The following is a 20,751-nucleotide window of genomic DNA, read 5'->3' as shown; positions in this document are numbered from 1 at the left end:
GCTTGAACCCAGGAGGTGGAGGTTGCGGTGAGTGAGATCACGCCACTGTACTCCAGCCTGGGCAACAGAGTGAGACTCTGTCTCAAAAAAAAAAAAAAAAAAAAAAAAGCAATGGGCCGATTTTCCAAAAAATAGGAGATACACAGCAGCAACCAATCAAAAGGGCCCCCAGTCCCTCTGAGCCAGCAGGATAGTGTGGCCTTCCTGCTTTAATCCTACAAGAAAAGTAACTGGGACGACCCACCCGAATTTTGTTGTTTCTTTTTTTTTTGAGATGGAGTCTCGCTCTGTCGCCCAGGCTGTAGTGCAGTGGCGTGATCTCTGCTCACTGCAACCTCCACCTCCTGGGTTCATGCCATTCTCCTGCCTCAGCCTCCCGAGTAGCTGGGACTACAAGTGTCCAACACCACGCCTGGCTAATTTTTTTGTATTTTTAGTAGAGACGGGGTTTCACCTTGTTAGCCAGGATAGTCTCGATGTCCTGACCTTGCGATCCACCCTCCTCGGCCTCCCAAAGTGCTGGAATTACAGGCGTGAGCCACTGCGCCCGGCCTGTTCATCGTTTGTACTCTCTGCATGCAGCCTTTGCTGACTCTAAAACCTCCCCTCGCTGCTCAGTTCATGGAAGCACCTTTCTATTCTGTACTTGGGATATTGCCTGATACATGAATTGCTGATAAAAGCCGATAAGATCTTGCAAATTCGCATTTGTTGGAATTTTGTTCTAGAAGGCAGCATGGCGCCTTGTAGACCCCAAAGCGTTGTTCACAGTGTGCAACCAGGGCCGGGCGCGGTGGCTCACGCCTGTCATCCCAGCACTTTGAGAGGTCGAGGCCGGCAGATCACTTGAGGTCAGGAGTTCAAGACCAGCACGGGAACATGGTGAAACCCCATCGCTACCAAAAATACAAAAACAAAAATTAGCTGGGTGTGGTGGCAGGTGCCTGTAATCCCAGCTACTTGGGAGGCTGAGGCAGGAGAATCATTTGAACCCAGGAGGTGGAGGTTACAACAAGCCGAGATCACACCACTGCACTCCAGCCTGGGCGATACAGTGAGACTCTGCGTCAAAAAAAAAAAAAAAAAAAAAAAAGTGCAACCAGCGCCAGGTGCAGTGGCTCACGCCTGTAATCCCAACATTTTGAGAGGTTGAGGCAGGTGGATCACTTGAGGTCAGGAGTTCAAGACCAGCCTGGCCAAGATGGTGAAACCCCATCTCTACCAAAAATACAAAAACAAAAATTAGCTGGGTGTGGTGGCAGGTGCCTGTAATCCCAGCTACTCGGGAGGCTGAGGCAGGAGAATCATTTGAATCCAGGAGGTGGAGGTTGCAATGAGCCAAGATCACATCATTGCACTCCAGCCTGGGCGACACAGGGAGACTCTGGGTCAAAAAAAAAAAAAAAAAAAGTGCAACCAGGAGTGTTCTTTCCACATCAAAATTAAAATGGAAAAGACTAATCATAGCCGCACATTTTAGTTTTTGAACACACAATCCTTAAGGCAAAAAACACTCTCCCTCTCAACCCTGTCTTTCTGCACCAAGTTCTCCCCAGAGGAGAGATGTCTAGATCTTATGCGGATGTAAACAATTATTATATTTTTTCCCTCACCCATTTTTTCACACAAATATTATATACATACTACCATAGACATACCACTCTGCACTTTGCTTTTTTAGCTTAACAATATATCTTGGGATTTGTTGCTTTACTATACAGAAAGAACTCATTCTTTTTATCCACTGCATAGTATTCCATTGTAATAAAGTGTCATATTTAACTGGGTCCCTATTGGTGGACATTTAGTTCTTTCTAATCTTTTGTGTGTGTGTGTGTTTGTGTGCAGTGACACCATGATGATTCACTGCAGCCTCAACCTCCTGGGCTCAAGTGATACTCCCACCTCAGCCTCCCCAGTAGCTGGGACCACAGGTGCATACCACCATGCCTGGTTAATTTTCGTATTTTTTAGAGATGGGATTTCACCATGCTGCCCATGCTGGTCTCGAACTCCTGGGCTCAAGCAATCCTTCCGTCTCAGCCTCCCAAAGTGCCCGCATTATAAGCGCGAGCCCTTGAGCCCGTGTTTTCTAATTTTTTACCTTTGCAAACGATGTCATTGTTGTCCATGGGACTTTTTGCTTTTGTGTGAGGGTGCCTGAGAGTGAGCGCCTAGGAGTGGAATTGCTGGACCAAAGGACGTGCATTTGCATCTTGACAGCTGCCAACCTGCCCTGCATAAAGATAACACCTGCAGACTCCCCGGACAATGACAACAGGGCTGTGCGATGCCTCCCAGCACTGTGTGACGTCTTGCTTTTAGTTCTTGACCAATAGAAGGTAGGGAGTGGCATCCAGATATCATTTTCATTTGCATCTTGCTCATGATGAAGGAGTTTGAGCATAAGATTAACAGCCTAGTCATCATTTATGGGCAGGGTTTCCTTTAGGATCCCCACTCCAAACAAAGAGAGCCCCCAGATTGGAAATTGCCAGACTAGCCAGGAGACCCCGGCCCTCTCAGACCGCTCGGTAAGATCTGCAATCCTCCGAGAGCAGGCCGCTTGGAATTCCTGGTTGTTTTTCAGCCCTTCTCCATGGCAGCTTCACACTTTTGGCTACCCTGGAATTGAACTTTTGAAACGTGTATCAGATGGGAGCACTCGGAGAGATGGAGCTGCAAAGAAACGCCAAGAGCCAAGACCCAGGCAGAACGCTTGGCCGCAAGTGGCTCCGGACCAAGAGGAGGAGAAAGAGTGGCCAGGGGCTGGGGTGACCCTGGCGGCCCTGCTGGTTTCTGGAAAGTTCAGATTCCAGGGCCCTCCTCAGGCCTTGGGGGATGTAAGATTTCCCTGAATTCTCTGTCCAAGTGAATATCCTGGGAGAACCAACCAGGGCCACAAGTTACTGTGGTTATTCTGCATGGGGGGCAAGCCATGTTGGGGAAAATTACCAGGGGTCTGTGTCCCTCCTGACTTACTATGGGTCTGCAGATTCTATGGACGGTGCAGTGGGTTCTCATGTTCTCAGGGCCCCAAACAACCAAGGGACAAGGGAACCATTCAGGCTGCTGTCCAGATGTGGACACGGCCAGCCCAAGGGCCCTGGGTGTCTTGCCTGGACAACCATGCACCCCATTAAACAACCTGCTCACCTTGGAGGTAAGAGCAGGCCCCGACAAGCTGGGCAAGTATTTCCTAACACATCAAAGAATGTGCTGACACTGCCCAGGATGCCACCGTGCAACTGGCAGCATCAACTGTTGGTGCCATCCACCGCCACAGGTAAAAATTCCCGCAGGTTTGGGCACCAAGAAAAATTCCCCACCTTCAGTGTCCCCAGTTGTTCATGCCTCAAGCAGTTATTAAGCTCCAGGTATGCTGGGGAAGTTGGTAGTTGTACGTGTCTGATGAATAACGAGTGTGGCTTGATAATTATAAAATACCCTTCCCACCCTTCTTTCCCAAATCTTGCCCTCTGATTCTCTTTTTGGATTAGCTTGTAACTCCCATACATGCCTGAAGGAGTATAAATTGCTGCAGTATTTCTGGGTAATTTTCATAAAAGGTATTGGACTTTTTATCAAGTGTATCAAGCAACTTTCATAAAGAGCACTAAACAACTTTGATACGGGGTATTAAAAATCCCTCAGGCGGGGCACAGTGGCTCACGCCTGTAGTCTCAGCACTTTGGGAGGCTCACGTAGGCGACTGCTTGAACCCAGGAGTTTGAGACCAGCCTGGGTGACACAGTGACCCCTGTCTCTACAAAAATAAAAAAATTAGCCAGATGTGGTGGTGCACGCCTGTGGTCCCAGCAACTAGGGAGGCTGAGGTGGGAGGATTGCTTGAGTCCAGGAGTGCAATGGTGCAATCAGAACTCACTGCAGTTGAGGCTGCAGTGAGCCCAGGAGTACAACGGTGCAGTCACAGCTCACTGCAGTTGAGGCTGCAGGGTCTCACTTATGTTGCCCAGGCTGGAGTGCAGTGGTGCAACTGGGACTATAAGTGAGAAATAAAAGCCCTCAACAAGCTCTGAACCAATTGCCGAACTCAGCAAAGGCTCATTCAACCAGTGTTTACTGAGCACCTGCTATGTGCCAAGCGCTGGGCAGCATCAGGGATGTGGGGTTAACAAGACCAGTGAGGCTCTTGCCTTCAGGAAGTTTACAGTCTGGGGTGGGGAGAGAAGTAGCAAAACATGTACAAGAAACAGTTTCAGAAGGTGATGAGTCAGGGGAAATGACACAGATCCATCAGGGAGCAGGAGACAAGTGCAGGCTGGATGGTGGAGAACGCTTCCTAGGGAGGGGCCATTTCAGTCTAAAACAGCCCAGGAACGTATGAGAGCCCAGAGGGTACCAGACAGCAGCTACAAAAGCACTGAGGTGTGCATGATCTTGGTGCAGTCAAGGAGCAGAGAGGCCAGTGACGTGGAAATGTAGGAGGAAGATGCACAGAGAGGGTGGGGGAGCAGGCAGGGGCCGAAGCAGCTGTGGCCTTGAATGGGAGGGGGGCGGATTTGATTCTTAGTACAATGGAAAGCCACTGGCGCGGGAGCCTTACACAGGAAAGGATGTGCTGACTTTTTTCCTTGGTGCGACACTGTGCATTGCATTAGGACAGCACTTTGGTGGCTGTGGCTGTTGTGGTAAGAGGAAGTCACCTAAATAAATCGGCAAGAAAGTGCACAGGCTTGCGCAAAAATGTTCTTTCTAGTGTTGTTTATTACAGTGAAAGAAAAAAGGAAACGATCTGAGTGTCAATCAGTGATGATAAATGGATGATGGTCTCTCCATGCCTCAGAATCTGTGCAGCCACTGAAACCACGGTGTGGCTAGATAGGCTAGGGCTTGAAGAGCTAGCCACAATCCGATTAACAAAACAATACTAATAGCATAATCCCTTTTTAAAAAGCATGTTTAAGCCGGGTGTGGTAGCTCACGCCTGTAATCCCAGCATTTTGGGAGGCCAAGGCAGGCGGATCACCTGAGGTCAGGGGTTCGAGACCAGCCTGGCCAACATGGCGAAACCCCGTCTCTACTAAAAATACAAAAATTAGCCGGGCCTGGCAGTGGGTGCCTGTAATCCCAGCTACTTGGGAGGCTGAGGCATGAGAATCGCTTGAACCTGCGGGGCAGAGGTTGCAATGAGCCGAGGTCACGCCGCTGCACTCCAGCCTGGGCAAAACAGCGAAACTCTGAAACTCCGTCTCAAACAAACAAACAAACAACAAAAGAAGGCGTGTTTATATGTAAACACAGAAGAAACCTGAAAGAAAATACACTGGAATGTTTACAGAGGTTGTTTCTGGGTATGGGAAGTTGAGTGCTATGAAGATCTTAAAATTATTTTCACTATATTGTTGAGGTTTCTCTAGTCTTTTTGAGACACAGTCTTGCTCTGTCACCGAGGCTGGAGTGCAGTGGTGCAATCTCCACTCACTGTAGCCTCCTCCACCTCCTGGGTTCAATCAATTCTCCTACCTCAGCCTCCCAAGTACCTGGGACTACAGGTGCATGCCACCATGCCTGGCCTTTTTTTTTTTTTTGTATTTTTAGTAGAGATGGGATTTCACCCTGTTGGTCAAGCTGGTCTTGAACTCCTGGCCTCATGTGATCCTCCCACCTCAGCCTCCCAATGTACTTGGATTATAGGCATGAGCCGCCGTACCCGGCCTAGAAAGGCCCTTTAAAGGCCAGAGTAAAGGGGCAGGAACAATCCAGGGACTCTCTGAAGAGCTCCCCAGAAGCACGGGGCTCCCTCCTAGAGGCCAGCCAGGGACAGGCACATGGGGTTGCATCCCCCTCAATTGCCTTGAAAGTGACCTGAGGAGGAAGAGCTTGCCTTTTGGCATCACCCAACACACAGACGGGATTAAGGAGGGTGGACGGCCAGTTCTGGTTCCAGAGGCAGACAGGGAAGCTGCCCTGTGGAGTCCTGAAGCCAGCACTAAAAGGACGGCAGAAGAGGAACCCCTGAGTGCTTAGTCTTCTGGCTTTTAAAAAGTGTAATTTATTTTTAATTATTAAGAAATATCATTTATATGTATATAACTGTCTCTATATGTATGAGTGTACATACATGACTGTGGACACAGATGCTCCCTGACTTACGGTGGGTCGCGTCCTGATAAACCCATCGGAAGTCAGAAGTCCACATCGGAAATGCACTGAATACACCTCGCCTCCATCACAGCTCAGCCTCGCCTACCTTCCGTGTGCTCAGGACACTGACCTTAGCCCACAGCTGAGCAAAATCACCTAACACAGGCCTATTTTACAAGGAAGTTAGTATAAAGAATTTGCAATCAAAATGCAAAATTTGAAGTATGGTTTTTGCTGAATACATATGGCTCTCACACCATTATAAAGTTGAAAAGTCATAAGTTGAACGATCTTAAGTGTCTAGGACTGTCTGTATATGTGTATGTGTCTGTGTGTGTGTGTCTCTCTATACATATGGTCTTTTTGTTTTAAACGATTCCAATCCTGGCTGGGCACGGTGGCTCACACCTGTACTCCCAGCACTTTGGGAGGCTGAGGTGGGCGGATCACTTGAGGTCACGAATTCGAGACCAGCCTGGCCAACATGGTGAAATACCACCTCTACTAAACATATATATATATATATATAATTAGCCAGGTGTGGTGGCGGGTGCCTGTAATCCCACCTACCTGGGAGGCTGAGGCAGGAGAATCACTGAACCCAGGAGGCAGAGGTTGCAGTGAGCTGAGATCACGCCACTGCATCCCAGCCTGGGCAACAGAGGGAGACTCCATCTCCAAAAAAAAAAAAAGGATTCCAATCCTGTTCTCCCAGAGTCTCACCCCTCTATTGATCCCTCAGGAAAATTTAAAAGTTAGACAGATACAGGTTTAGCTCTGATCTTTAGGATCTTGGGCTGGTTAACCCTTTTCTCTGAGCCTCAGTTTCCACATCTGTAAACTGGGTTCCTCAAAGTGCCCACTCCTTAGGGACACTGTAAAAAGTCCATGAGCCTCTCCAGGGAGGTACCTGGGTCAGAGGCGAGCATCCAGCAGGTGCTCAGTAGCCGGGAGCTACAAATGCCATCGCCCCTGCTAGGTTTAAACCTCGCCCTCCCTTCAAAGTGGGAATGTGGGCAACGCAGGCCGGGTATGCACAAGTGGTGAGTGAACTACCCTCACAAAGCCCACACTCTAGGGAACTGTCAAACCTCTTCATCTCATTTGATCAAATATATCATTATTCTTAGGGGGGAAAAGTTTCAGACTAGCACGTATAATACAATCTCCATTTTGATTTGTATGTGAGTTTTATGTGCACGGGGGAAAAACAGGTCAAGAAAAGTTATAAATCAACAGTTAACTGAGGTTAACAGGGCACCTGTTGGGACTCTTACTTTTTGCTCTCTGGATGTATTATTTAAATAATAAGTATATATTTCTTGTATTGTAAAGACAGGAACAAGTATATCTTGGCATTCAAGGTTCTCCCTGGCCCCTTCTTGGGAAGGGTCTGTGCCCCAAGTTCAGTGGCCTGTCCAGGCTGAGGAAGTCAGGAGTGCTGCTTAAAAGCATGGATTCTGGTACAGGCGGCCTAGGTTTGAGTCCCAGCTCTGCCCCTGGTAGGCTGGGTGACCTTGGGCAAGTCGTTTAACCTCTCTGTGCTTCCCTTCCTTTACTGATAAAATAGGGATAACGACAGTTCCTACTTTGCAGGGCTGTTGGGGAATTAGATGTGCTAATGTGTGCAGAGCTGGTGGAAGTCTGGAATACAAGTGGAGGAGGGGAACCTGCCTGTCTGCTATCAGCAGCTCCTCTGCAGAGCAGAGAGAACCTCATGTCCCAGCCTCGGTGCAGCCTGGCTTGGGAGAGAGTGCAGGGCTCCTTAGATCTGGAAATGACAGCTTAGTAGCTTCTGTTTCTCAGGATTTCTAGACCCATAGCGAGATCTTCAGTCACCTGACCCTTGAGATTCTCGGTGCTGAGTTGTCTAATACAGTAGCCACCAGCCGTGGGTACTCACTGAGACCCAAAATGGGCTCGTCCAAATGGAGATGTGCGTAAGTGTGAAACACACACCAGATCTCCAAGATCTTATACCCAAAAAAGAATGTAAATTTCTTATTTCTAATAATAATTTTCTATTGATTACATACTGAAATAATATGGATATATTGGGATAAGTAAAATGCATCCTAAAATTTCCCTTCCATTACTTCTTCCTTTGGCTTCTAGAAACTTTAGAATCCCATGTGTGCTCACATCATATCTCTGCTGCACTTGCCACAGCAGACCACACCCCTGTGAGGACAGGGATTTTTCTCTCTTCTGTTCTCGGCTGTGTCCCCAGTCCCTAGCGCAGGGGCTGCCCATGAGTGTTAGGTGAACGAATTTGCGATTCAGATGGCTATGCACCCATATATACCTTTGTATAAAGGTGACATTTAAAAAAATCAAGTGGCCAAGAATGCTCACTGTCATTGTTGATATATTTCCCAATCTCTTGCAAAATCTGTGTTAAAAAATGGTTCTGGTCTAAGAAAAATTCTGAACTGACATTCATCCAGATGTCCGGCATTTCCCCAAGAATATTCAGACACCTTTGTCCCAGTATTGAAAGCTCTTCCTGATGTCTTTTCTTTCCTTTGCTACCCAGGTGGGCGGGGGTGAGAGAGCAGGTGCTAGGCTCTTATGTTGCCTCATTTCTGCATGGCTGCCTTTCAAAACATCCAGAAAGTCCTCTTCCACAGGAGGATCATTGCTAAACCAAAACCACTGTGAAGCAGAACGGACTTTCAGCCCCGTGTGCTGAGAATCCTGTTTGGGGGTTTTGGTGGTTTGTGTGATTGAAGGATTCCCTACATTTAAAGTACAGTTTGCTGTGAACTGGTCACAGTATATACAACATCTACGTCTCCCTTGGGACTGCCTGTGACCGCCCCCTCGCCAAGGGCTTACCAGCCGTCAGGGACAGAGCCACCCTCTGACTCCAGGCTGGGTTTCCACGGCCCCTATTGGGAATAAGCTCCTGGGAAATTTCCCAGCCTCTGCTTTGTGCAGAGATGGTGGCTGAGATCCCACCTAAATAAGGAAAGGACAGGGCATGGCCACACCCAGGTGTCTCTGCAGGGTTCTCTTGGGAGCCATGTCCCCAAGGAGTCCCCTCTGGACAGTAAGACTAGCCCTCTTGATGCCTCCCTGAACTGTCCCTCCACAACAGTGACCCCCTGGGCCCTGCTGCTGGCATTGTCATTTCTGCACTGTGTCCTCTCACTAGATGGCAAATCCCATGACGGCAGAGGTCTGCTGTTGTGCTCCCTGTGGGATCCTGGGTGCCAGGGACATCGTCAGCGCTCCCTAAGTGTATGATGCCTGCATGGAGTGAGCGTTGGAAGGATGGAAGCAAGGATGAAAGAACGAATTCCTGGAAGATCCCTGACCCCTCATCCTGAGAGATAAGTCATGTAGGCCATTTCTTAGGATCCAGCCACCTGACCCTATGAGAAAAGAACCATGGCATCTTTTGAGGTTGTGGCAACAGGTGCCCCTGGGTTTCATGTCATGCTTACTGTGAGCCACTAGCCGAGGGCTTGGCACACATCTCTCACATAATTCTCATGGCAACCCATTAGAGAGAGGAGCTGCCAAGGCTCAGGGAGACTGCCTGCCCAAGGTGACCCTGCTGGGGAGTGGGGGAGCACTGTCCCCAGTGCAGCAGGTGCCACATACTGTCCCGGCCATCAACCTGTTGGGGGCTCCAGTGCTCACTCCCCTTCTGAGCTACGAGTTCTAGGGCTCAATCATCTGTGCCCTGGGTCCCAGCACAGGTGCGTGATGAATATCCAGTGAATGAATGACTCTTTTTTTTTTTTTTTTTTGAGATGGAGTCTCACTCTGTCACCCAGGCTGAAGTACAGTGGTGCAATCTCGGCTCACTGCAACCTCCGCCTCCTGGTTTCAAGCGATTCTCCTGCCTCAGCTTCCCGAGTAGCTGGCATTACAGGCGTACACCAACATGCCCAGCTAATTTCTGTATTTTTAGTAGAGACGGGGCTTCACCATGTTGGTCAGGCTGGTCTCGAACTCCTGACCTCAAGTGATCTGCCCGTCTTGACCTCCCAAAGTGCTGGGATTACAGGTGTGAGCCACCACGCCTGGCTGAATGACTCTTAGTAGCAAAATAATATCAGAATCAAGGGTATAAAATCTTGAAGATGCGGTGTGTGTTTCACACTTATGCACATCTCCAAACGGGCTCAGGATAAGCTCATTTTAGGTCTCAGTGAGCACCCATCGCTGGTGGCTACTGTACTGGACAACTCAGCGCTGAGAATCTCAAGGGTTGGGTGACTGAAAATCCCTCTATGTGTCCAGAAACCCTAAGAAACAGAAACTATTGAGCTGTTATTTCCACATCTAACAGGCTCTGCACTCTCCCCCAAGCCAGGCCGGAGCAAGGGTGGGATGTGTGTGCTGACTGACTCGTGTCAGGTTTGCCAGGTTCGCATGACTCTTAGAACGGCAGCTGTCACACTCGAGCATGCAGCACGATGCCCCCGAGGACCTGCTCAGACGCAGGCTGCTGGGCCCCTCGCAGAGATTCCGATTCAGCAGGGCTGGGTGGGGCTGGAGTTTGTGCTTTTCCAACAAGCTCTGGGTTGATTTGGACACTGTTGGCCTGGGGACCCCACCTGGAGACCTCCTGCCCTGCCACCACCCCAGGGGGCAGGTAATATTATTCCCCCCTTTATAGGTGAGGAAACTGAGGCACAGAAAAGCTGAACCCAAGCATTATCACAGATGCCAGTCCACAGGACGGAGAAGCAGAGAGTCTGAGGAGCAAGAAAAGCAAAGTCTTAACTCTGGAAATGCTGCAGAAAATCACTAAAATCTTTCTAGAGTGCAGAAGGCACCAGTGACATGTGTGCTTGGGAGGGATGCCTGGAAGACACCTACAAAGACAGCGAAAGTGGCGATTTGGGTGGGTGTCACAAGAAGAGAGAAAGACCGACAGCCCCCCACACCCTGGGTGATAGTGGGGCGGGTGGGGAAGCTGCTTCTGGGGCCTTCTCTCCATCCCTGCCCTCCCCAGGGGCCTACCCAATGGGGCCCCCACAATGAGGCTCCTGTCCCCAGCCCACAGGGCACTGCTATGATGTTCTCATGAATCAGCCCAACAGGGAACAAATCCCAGCTGGCTGCGCTGCTCAGGAAGACTATTTTCTCTCAAAGAGGGTACAAAGAGCTCAATAAATTGATGTCCTGGGATTTCTTTCCAGCCCGGCCAGGAAATTCCTCCTAATCAGCTGCTTCATTTCCCTCCCATTAAATCAGTGGAATTTCCCTTCATTAAGCTTTTCCCAAACAAAGGCCGCACGTGCTGAAGGAGAAAACGTGGAAGCTGTCTACTTGGGCTCTTCAGGGCTGCCGATGGCAGAGTCACCGGGCAGGGGTCCCGGGAAGAATGGGCACGATCTGGGTACAAGTGATGCTGTGGCATCTTCACAGACAGGGCAAGCCCGCTGCACAAAGTGCCCAGGAGGCTGGCGGTGGAAGCAGGGGCCACGTCCCAGGAGGCAGGAAGGCCTGAGCGTCCAGGGGCCCAGGGCAAGTTACAGCCTTGATTTTATTCCTTCTCTAAAGAACGTCCCTCAAATATGAAATCTTCAACATTGCCCTGTTACGAGCTCGCCTGTGGTCCCTCAAAATCCGTATGTTAATGTCCTAACCCTCAAGTGCACCTCAGAATGTGACTGTATTTGCAGATCTTTAAAGAGATAATCATGGCAGCCGAGTGCGGTGGCTCACACCTGTGATCCCAGCACTTTGGGAGGCCAAGCCAGGCAGATCACCTGAGGTCAGGAGTTGGAGACCAGCCTGGCCAACATGGCAAGATCCCATCTCTACTAAAAATACAAAAATTAGCCAGGCATGGTACATGCCTGTAATCCCAGCTACTTGGGAGGCTGAGTGCCCTTTCTGAATGACACTCAGGAAAGGCCCCACTTAGGAATTTCACTTCTAGGGACTTTGTTTGGTCTTTTCTTTTATTTGAGACAGAGTTTTGCTCTTGTTGCCCAGGCTGGAGTGCAGTGGCGCAATCCTGGCTCACTACAGCCTCTACCTCCCGGGTTCAAGTGATTCTCCTGCCTCACCTGACCTCAGGTGATCCACCCACCACTGCCTCCCACAGTGCTGGGATTACAGGCTTCAGTCATCACACCCGGCCCACTTCTAGGGATTTAAGGAAGCAGTCACGGTGTGTGCAAGCATTCCTGGAGAAGACTACTTACTAGGGGAGGATCTGCTCCCTGGGATAGAAAGGACTCACAGCAGCTACGAAGAGAAACGCGCTACAGTCATTCACGGTCACTACCAATGACTTATGGTCATAGATTTCCATAAAGGTATGGTCTCGAGTGGAAATACGGAGTAATCAACATAACCCTCATTTGCAGAGTGCTTCTTACTGCCACTTCTTTTTTTTTTTTTTTTGAGATGGAGTCTCACTCTGTCGCCCAGGCTGGAGTGCGGTGGCACGATCTCGGCTCACTGCAAGCTCCGCCTCCAGGGTTCACGCCATTCTTCTGCCTCAGCCTCCTGAGTAGCTGGGACTACAGGTGCCTGCCACCACGCCCGGCTAATTTTTTGTATTTTTAGTAAAGACGGGGTTTCATCGTGTTAGCCAGGATGGTCTCGATCTCCTGACCTCATGATCTGCCCGCCTCGGCCTCCCAAAGTGCTGGGATTACAGGCGTGAGCCACCACGCCCGGCCACTGCCACTTCTTACTGGCACTAGGTAGGCACCATTTCCGTTCACCTCCCAACAGCCCTGTGGGGCAGGGTCTATTATTATCCCTATTTCACAGATGAGAAAACTGAGGCTCAAGGAAATCAGGTGGCTTACTCGGGGCCACAAAGCTGGTAAGAAACAGGGCCCAGGTCTGTTGGACTCCAGGCTCCCTGATCTTATTTAACTCTATGTAACTATATTACGATGTAGCTTTATATGACTAGTATGTAACTATCATTTGATCCCATTTTTTTGTGGGAAAAAAATGCACACACACACACACACACACAAAGAAAAACAACCAGAAGGACGCACGCCAAGAAATCTAACAGTAAATTCTCCCAGCTGATGAGTTATGGATGACTGTTTATCTTCGGGCTTATCTGATGTTCCTACAGATTCTAAATTTTCTACAAAAACGTCCATTGGTAATAGGAAAAAAAGTTCTTTTTTTTTTTTTTTCTTAATCCCAAATGTGATAGTAGGGAAAAGCATTCCCTAGTTTGAAAAACAAAAGAAAGAGAAAAGCAAAGAAGGCTCTTACCTGGGAGTCTTGGTAAGAATTCGTGCAAGTCTACCCGAGTTTTATTTTAAAGGGTAATGACTCTGGGCCTCTTCCCAGGCCCCCCTGAGGGACCATTAGCAGCCGGGACTGGGTGTCAAGGGTTGGAGAACGCCGCCCTACCTTTCAGACTGAACTCCGTTCCTGAGTGAGCCCACGTAGGTCTTCTTTTTATCCACGGGCATCACGTCCACGTCACCCCCTCTCTCGTTGCTGATGACTCCCGCGTGCACGGCTGTCTTGCAGATGCTTGAGGTCTGGAAGCACAGGAAGGGCTGTGATCAGGGATGGGGATTCCAGCTCATGGGTCAAGCCAGCTGGGGCTCCATCATTCACTGCCGGGCAACCTGGCTGGTGGGATGTGGACCACATCAACCCCTAGGAAATAATCATCACTACCTTGATTCCTTGGGGGTCTCTCCAGAGAGACTGGACATCATGCATTCATTCATTTGTTCAACAAGTGTTTTCTAAGCACCTATTATATGCCAGGCACAGAATTAGGAACTGGGGGAATTCAGCAGGGAACAAGATAAAGACCTTGCCTTCAAGGAGTCGAGTGAGCAAATAAATAAATACACAAATGAGGTAGCGTCGGCTATGAAGAAAACAAAACCAGTTCCCAAGGTTAAATGCCTGGGTGGCGGGGGCTACTTGAGAATTGTTTCATCAGGGGGAACTGCTCAGGGAAGACAGAACGACATAAAGGAAACAGTCACAGCCGTGGGAATGTCTCTGCACAGAGCATCCCAGGCAGAGGGAAAGGCTCGTGCAAATGCCCTGGGGTGGATATAAACTCATCATATCCAAGAAATAGACAGACAGCCAGGGTGGCTGGAATACAGTGAGTCAGGCAGAGCGTGGCAGGAGGTGTGGGCAGGGACTATTCATGCCATCTAGACTGGACACGGGGTGGCATATGGACTATTCTAGGTACCAAGGGAGCAGCTGTGTACCTCGCAGAGGCAGGATGTGCTGGTTTCTGACATCATCAAGGAGTTCAATTTCTGGGTGATAAAACCTTCCAGGCTCAAGGGATCCTCCCACCTCAGCCTCCCAAGTAGCTGGGACTACAGTTTTGTACCACAACACCTGGCTAATTTTTAAAAATTATTTGTAGGGACAAGGTCTCGCTGTGTTGCTCACGCTGGTCCTGAACTCCTGGGCTCAAGCAATCCTCCCGCCTTGGCCTCTCAAAGTGCTGGGATGACAGGCATGAGCCACTGCACCCGGCCCAATTGTTGGTTTTGAAGATGGAAGAAGAGGCCATGAGCCAATGAATGCAGGTGGCCTCTAGAAGCCGGAAAAGGCAAGAAAACGGATTCTCCTCTGAAGCCTCTAGAAGGAACCAGCCCTGCTGCCACCTTGATTTTAGCCTGGTGGCACCCACATTGGACTTCTGGCCTCCAGAACTGTAAAGATAATAAACCTGGGTGTCTTTAAGCCACCACGTCTGTGGTGATTTATTCTAACAGTAATAGGAACCTAACAGCTTCTAACCACTGTCCACAAAAATGTCTCCCACTGTGGGTGGATCTAGCGATCTGATTTATTAAGTCCCTTAAGTCTGATGACTTCAATTTATTTATCTATCTATTTTTTGAGACGGAGTTTCGCTCTTATTGCCCAGGCTGGAGTGCAATGGCGAAATCTCGGCTTATCGCAACCTCTGTCTCCTGGGTTCAAGTGATTCTTCTGCCTCAGCCTCTTGAGTAGCTGGGATTACAGGCATGCACCACCACGTCTGGCTAATTTTGTATTTTTAGTAGAGACAGGGTTTCTCCATATTGGTCAGGCTGGTGTCGAACTCCTGACCTCAGGTGATCCACACGCCTCGGCCTCCCAAAGTGCTGGGACTACAGGCGTGAGCCACCGCGCCCGGCCTGACTTCAGATTTATAGGAAATAGAATCCCCAGGAGAATGACACCATAGATGTCTGGACAACAGGCTCACCCAGGCTCACGGACTCGCCTGATCAGTCCCCCGCAGCAACTTGCTAATTTAAGGAAAGATGAAAAGCTGGACCCGTTGTCTACAGAGCAGGAAGATGGACTCCGGTCTTGCCTCCATTCACAACCGAGTGATGTCACGGCCGTGGCTGTCAGCGGACTGAGCCCCCAGGCACTTTATGGTTCAAGGGTGGGGAGGTGAACGGGGCAGGCTCCCCATATTCTGTCCTCCCTGCATGTGTAGTGTAGAGACAGAGGCCACCACCAGCAGGTCTGAGCTTAAAAGCTTAACCCCCACCATGGGTCACTCAGCAGGAGGGCGGGGCTGGGCTATGTCACCTCTGAAACCCTCCCCTCCGCACAATACCCGAGCCCCAGGGGTCATCGGGGAGAAGATGAAGTCCCAGCCACTGGTTCACCAAGCTGGTGCCTCCTTCAAGAAGAGAGCAAGACATGGTGGAGAAGATGAAGCTGGGATGATTTCATTTATAGGAGGCATCCAAAGAAGTCAAATTCATGGAGACAGGAAGTACAGGGGCTGGCGGAGAGGAAGCGGGAAGTTGCAGTTCAGTGGGTACAGGGTTTCAGATTTGCAAGACAAAAGAGTTCTGGAGGTCGAACCCATTACAACGTGAATATGCTTAATGCTAATAAGCTGTGCACTTAACAATGGTTAAGAGGGTAAGTTTAATGTTATGTATTTTTTTGTCGGGGGACAGGGTCTCACTTTGTCACCCAGGCTGAAGTGCGGTGATACCATCCGGGCTCATCAGAGCTTTGACCTCCCGGGCTCCTCCCACCTCAGCTTCTCAAGTAGCTGGGATCACAGGCATGCGCCACCACGCCTGACTAATTTTTCCATTTTCTTTAGAGATGGGGTTTCACCATGTTGCTCAGGCTGGTCTCAAACTCCTGGCCTCAAACGATCCTCCCACCTTGGCATCCCAAAACACCGGGATTACAGGTGTGAGCCATTGCCTGGCTTATGTTGAACTTTTTTTTACTACAACAGAGAGGGGAGTGGGGAGCTACACCCAAGCTCAGGGAGCCATTGCAGAAGTAATCAGTGCCCCCTCGAGAGAGGCCAGCCCACCACCATCCCTGGCACAGCCTCATAGCTCCTTTGTCCCGTCCTTACCACTGTGCTCTGCCCATCTGGGGGCCCCGGAAGCACTGCTAAAGCCAAAGAGAGCCTGTGTCTCAGTATCCACTGTAAAAGGACAGTTTGTCTGGAAAATGCACCCTGAGCTGCCCTTTAAATGGGACAAGCAATACAATCTAGCAGGTTCCAGGCATGAGGGAATGAAGAGAGGCGGGCTCTTTGAAAATACCAATTTGGCCAGCTTGGTGGCTTACACCTGTAATCCCAGGACTTTGGGAGGCAGAGGTGGGCAGATCACCTGAGGACAGGAGTTTGAGATCAGCCTGACCAACATGGTGAAACCCCATCTCTACTAAAAATACAAAATTAGCTGGGCATGGATCAAGATGAGCCTGGGCAACATAGCGAGATCTGGTCTCTACAAAAAATTTAAAAACGTTAGTCAGATGTTGTGGCACATGCCTGTAGTTCCAGCTACACGGGTGGCTGAGGTGGGAGGATCGCTTGAGCCCAGGAGGTTGAGGACACAGTGGGCTGTGATGGCATCACTGCACTCCAGCCTGTGCGACAGAGCTCCAGATCCCATCTCAAAAATAATAATAATAATAATGGATCCAACATTCCCACATTAACAGTCATAAGCCTATTCAGAAAAATAAAAAACAAAAGAGAAAAGTGGAGCCAAAACACACATTCATATCAAAGACCTGAAAAGTGGATTTCCTGCTTTCCAGGATTCATTTACCGAGTAACTGAAGGCCACTTTCTAAAAACTCTGTGCTAACATGTCTTCATCTTCTTCAATAAACTAAACGGATGAGGGCGGGGTTCCTTAGCCCAAAGCGGAGTCCCGGGTATCTGGGAGGCCCTGGAGTTGCAGGCAGAAGGCCGTGGACCTGCAGGGGCTGATGTTAGCACAGGGCACAGGAAACCCCTCAGCCCTAGGCAAACCGGGGTGGCCGGCCTCCCTGTCTGAACCAGGACGCATTTTCCCCCTTTGGAGGAAAGATCCACAACTTCTTAATTCTCAAAGAGTTTGTGCCCTGCTAAAGACTAAGGAGCAATAACTTTGCATCCATCTCAAAGAGAAGCGAGGAGACTTTAAGATGAAGCGACCATTTCAGAATTCCTCTAAAATCGCCGTGAGCGGGGGCGAGTTTGATAAGCCAACACAATTAAGCTCATTGTTCTTTCCGGCAGGCGGAAGCCTTGGTGCTTGGATAAGTTCTCACACTTGTGCGTGTTTCAGAATCCACCCCCGCCCCTACCCGAGGGCTGGAGCAGATTTTTGGGTCCCACTGTCAGCGTTCAGGATCAATGGTTGATTGGAGCCAGAGAATCTGCATTTCCAACAACAACAACATGATGAAATAAGACCTCCAGGCTTTCTGTCTCTCTGAGCATTGCTCGCACTGCCAACTGCTGCAGTACCAGGAGCAAGGCCCAGGCTGTTTCCCAGTGGAACGCCAGGAGGGACCCATCCCTTCGGTGTCACAAACTCAACCTCTAAAAGCCCTGGCAGGGGAGGGGCACCCTCCTGGTTGAGAGCTACCAAGGGGTTCTGGTTGGCAGCCCCAGAGGCGGTGCTTTGCCTCAGTCCCTGGAGGATTTCTGGACACAAAAGTGACACAAAAGTTTTCTGTGATAACATCAAGCTGCAGGGTGTCAGTATGAAAAGCTCACACCCATGGCCGGATCTTTCTCACTCCACAGGCCCGGTACCGCCCCGTTATCAATATGCACATCTCCCACACAAACACCTTTCCTCCTTTCTTCCTTCCTTCCTCCCACACCTCTCCTCTCACAGGCTTCAGTAAAAGGGACAAGGCATCCAATTCCTCTCCTCAGGGCCCACTGCAACAGGAATACCTGAGTATTTATTAACAATTGACATCCATGAAGCTGGTAACCAATCCTGCATCCAACGCCGGCTGGCTGTGTGACCTGGGATGACCTGTGTGAACCCCAGAGCCCCCCCCTTTCTCCATATAAAGCAGGGATGGTCACGGGTCATATCTTTACACGTCTTTGTTCTATGCATTTCACATGCATTGACGTAGTGATCCCAGTAACTCTGCCGGGTAGGTGTTATCATTATCAATCGCTTTGAACACTCAGGCGACTGAGGGGCAGGGGGGCTCACACCTTGCCCCAAATCACTCAGCTGATAAAGATCAGAGGCGGGACTGCCACCCGGAGCCAGCAATCTGTCCACTGTCCTACCTAGGGTGATGACAGTGAGGAAGAAGAGGGCTACTGTGAAGATTAAAGAAGGGCTGTGTGTGGTGGCTCACGCCTGTAATCCCAGCACTTTGGGAGGCAGAGGCAGGCAGATCACTTGAGGTCAGGAGTTCGAGACCAACCTGGCCAACATGGAGAAACCCTGTCTCTACTAAAAATACAAAGATTAGCTGGGTGTGGTGGCGGGCACCTGTAATCCCAGCTACTCAGGAGGCTGGGACAGGAGAATTGCTTGAACTCAGGAGGCGGAGGTTGCAGTGAGCCGAGGTCACGCCACTGCACTTCAGCCTGGGTGACAGAGTGAGACTCCGTCTCAAAAAAAAAAAAAAAAAAAAAAAAAATTAAATAAGACCCCAGGCTTAACGCAGGATGGCACACAGCACATGCTCAGTAGGTGTCAGTCAAGACAAATGCCACCGTCATGATTGTCATAGTCACCACCACAGTAGAAAATTTCCAAGGGATTGTCATCGCTAGCCCAGTGGTCCTCAACATGCAGTTCCAGACCAGCAGGGTTGCCTGGGAACTTGTTGGAATGCAGATTCTCTGGGTCCACCCAGCCCCACTGATCCTGAATGCTGAGGGTGAGGCCTAGAAATCTGTTCCAGCCCTCAGGCAGGCGCGGGGGTGGATTCTGATATGTGCACAAGTGTGAGAACGTATCCAAGCACCAAGTGGGATGGGGAGGACAGAAGACTGAGGTTCAGAGGAGGGGAAAGGTTGCCTGGCTTCCCACAACTGGCAAATGTCACCGCCGTGGCTCAGCTCCCTGGGCCACACCCCGATGCTTCTGTCTGCAGCTCACCACACAGCGAGGGGTCTGCCAGGAAATGCAGTCCTGGTGAACAGGCGGGAGCCGCAGGCAGGAACAGGCCCTTTGAAGGTCTGGAGGCAACTCTCCCAAAATGAATCTCTTAGCTAAACAGACATTTTCCAAAAGCCATCATCATTTCCCAGAATACAGTGACCTAGAAACTGAGGCCAGAAAAGAACCTCTCACACGGAGGTGGCTTTCTTCCTTCCCTCCTTTCCTCCTTCCCTCTTCCCTCCTTCATTCTTTATTTTTTTTTGAAGAGCTACTTAAGTACTGAGTACTGCAGTATCTTCATTTATTTATTCCTCCAACAAACAATGATTGTGTGTCAAGCCCTGTCATGAGCACAGTGGTCCCAAAAGCTCAAAATCCTAGTGAAACTTGTTAATGAAGACTGCACATAGCTTTTTCCCCTCACGCCTGTTCATATCAGTGTAGCTATGAATGCAGGTAACATCAAGCAAGGCAGCATACACCAGGGAAAGAGCAGAGTCGAAAGCCGGACACATCTTCACCTGTTTGTCATCTTTGCCACGTGCTCACTGTGTGGATTTGGACAGGTTACTATGAGCCTTGTTTTCTTCCTACAGGAATAAGGATAACGATACCTAGAGACGGTGTTTTTAAAGAAAGGACCTAAAACATAGTATGTGTTGAATAAAAGGTAGCCTTCTGGCTGGGTGCAGAGGCTCATGTTGGTAATCCCAACACTTTGGGAGGCCGAGGTGGGTGGATCACCTGAGGTCAGGAGTTCGAGACCAGCCTGGCCAACATGGTGAAACCCTATCTCTACTAAAAATACAAAAATTAGCTGGGTGTGGTGACAGGTGCCTGTAATCCCAGCCACTCGGGAGGCTGAGGCAGGAGAATCTCTTGAACCTGGGAGGTTGCAGTGAGCCGAGATCGTGCAATTGCACTCCAGCCTGGGCAACAGGAGTGAAACTCTTGTCTCAAAAAAAGAAAAAAAAGTAGCCTTCTATTGTTGCAAATATCCATTAAGTTCTTGCATTTCTTTTTCTTTTTTTTTTTTTTTTGCTTTATTGGTTTAGCTGCTATATTGTTTGGTGTGTACAGTTTTTATTCCTTTTCCTGTAAATTGTATCTTCTGTGCCATTGTGTAACATTACTTTGTCTCATTCAGTACATTTAACTTTAAATTCCACTTTTTCAGAGAGGAATATTGCCACTCTTGCTTTTCATGTGTTTGTTTGTATTTGGCTGGGATAGCTTTGCCCAGCTCTTTATTTTTAAATCATTTGAAAACCTCAGCCTCTGTCTCTTAATGGTAGAATTTGGTTCA

The 20,751-nt window shown here is 49.4% G+C and overlaps 1 protein-coding gene across 1 annotated transcript in view; it reads right to left on the bottom strand.

The window, feature by feature from the left end:
- The window catches only part of CRISPLD2 (cysteine rich secretory protein LCCL domain containing 2), an 89,783-nt gene that overhangs the window by 6,603 nt on the left and 62,429 nt on the right, over positions 1–20,751 (bottom strand). The window contains exon 14 of the mRNA XM_003820859.5: positions 13,468–13,601. Within this exon, the coding sequence (XP_003820907.4) occupies positions 13,468–13,601 (134 nt within the window). The remainder of the gene's footprint in view (positions 1–13,467; positions 13,602–20,751) is intronic.

The sequence above is a fragment of the Pan paniscus genome, chromosome 18 (assembly GCF_029289425.2).
Source record: "Pan paniscus chromosome 18, NHGRI_mPanPan1-v2.0_pri, whole genome shotgun sequence".
In the NCBI taxonomy this organism is placed as follows: Eukaryota; Metazoa; Chordata; class Mammalia; order Primates; family Hominidae; genus Pan; species Pan paniscus.
This window is presented reverse-complemented; position numbering and strand designations above follow the sequence as displayed.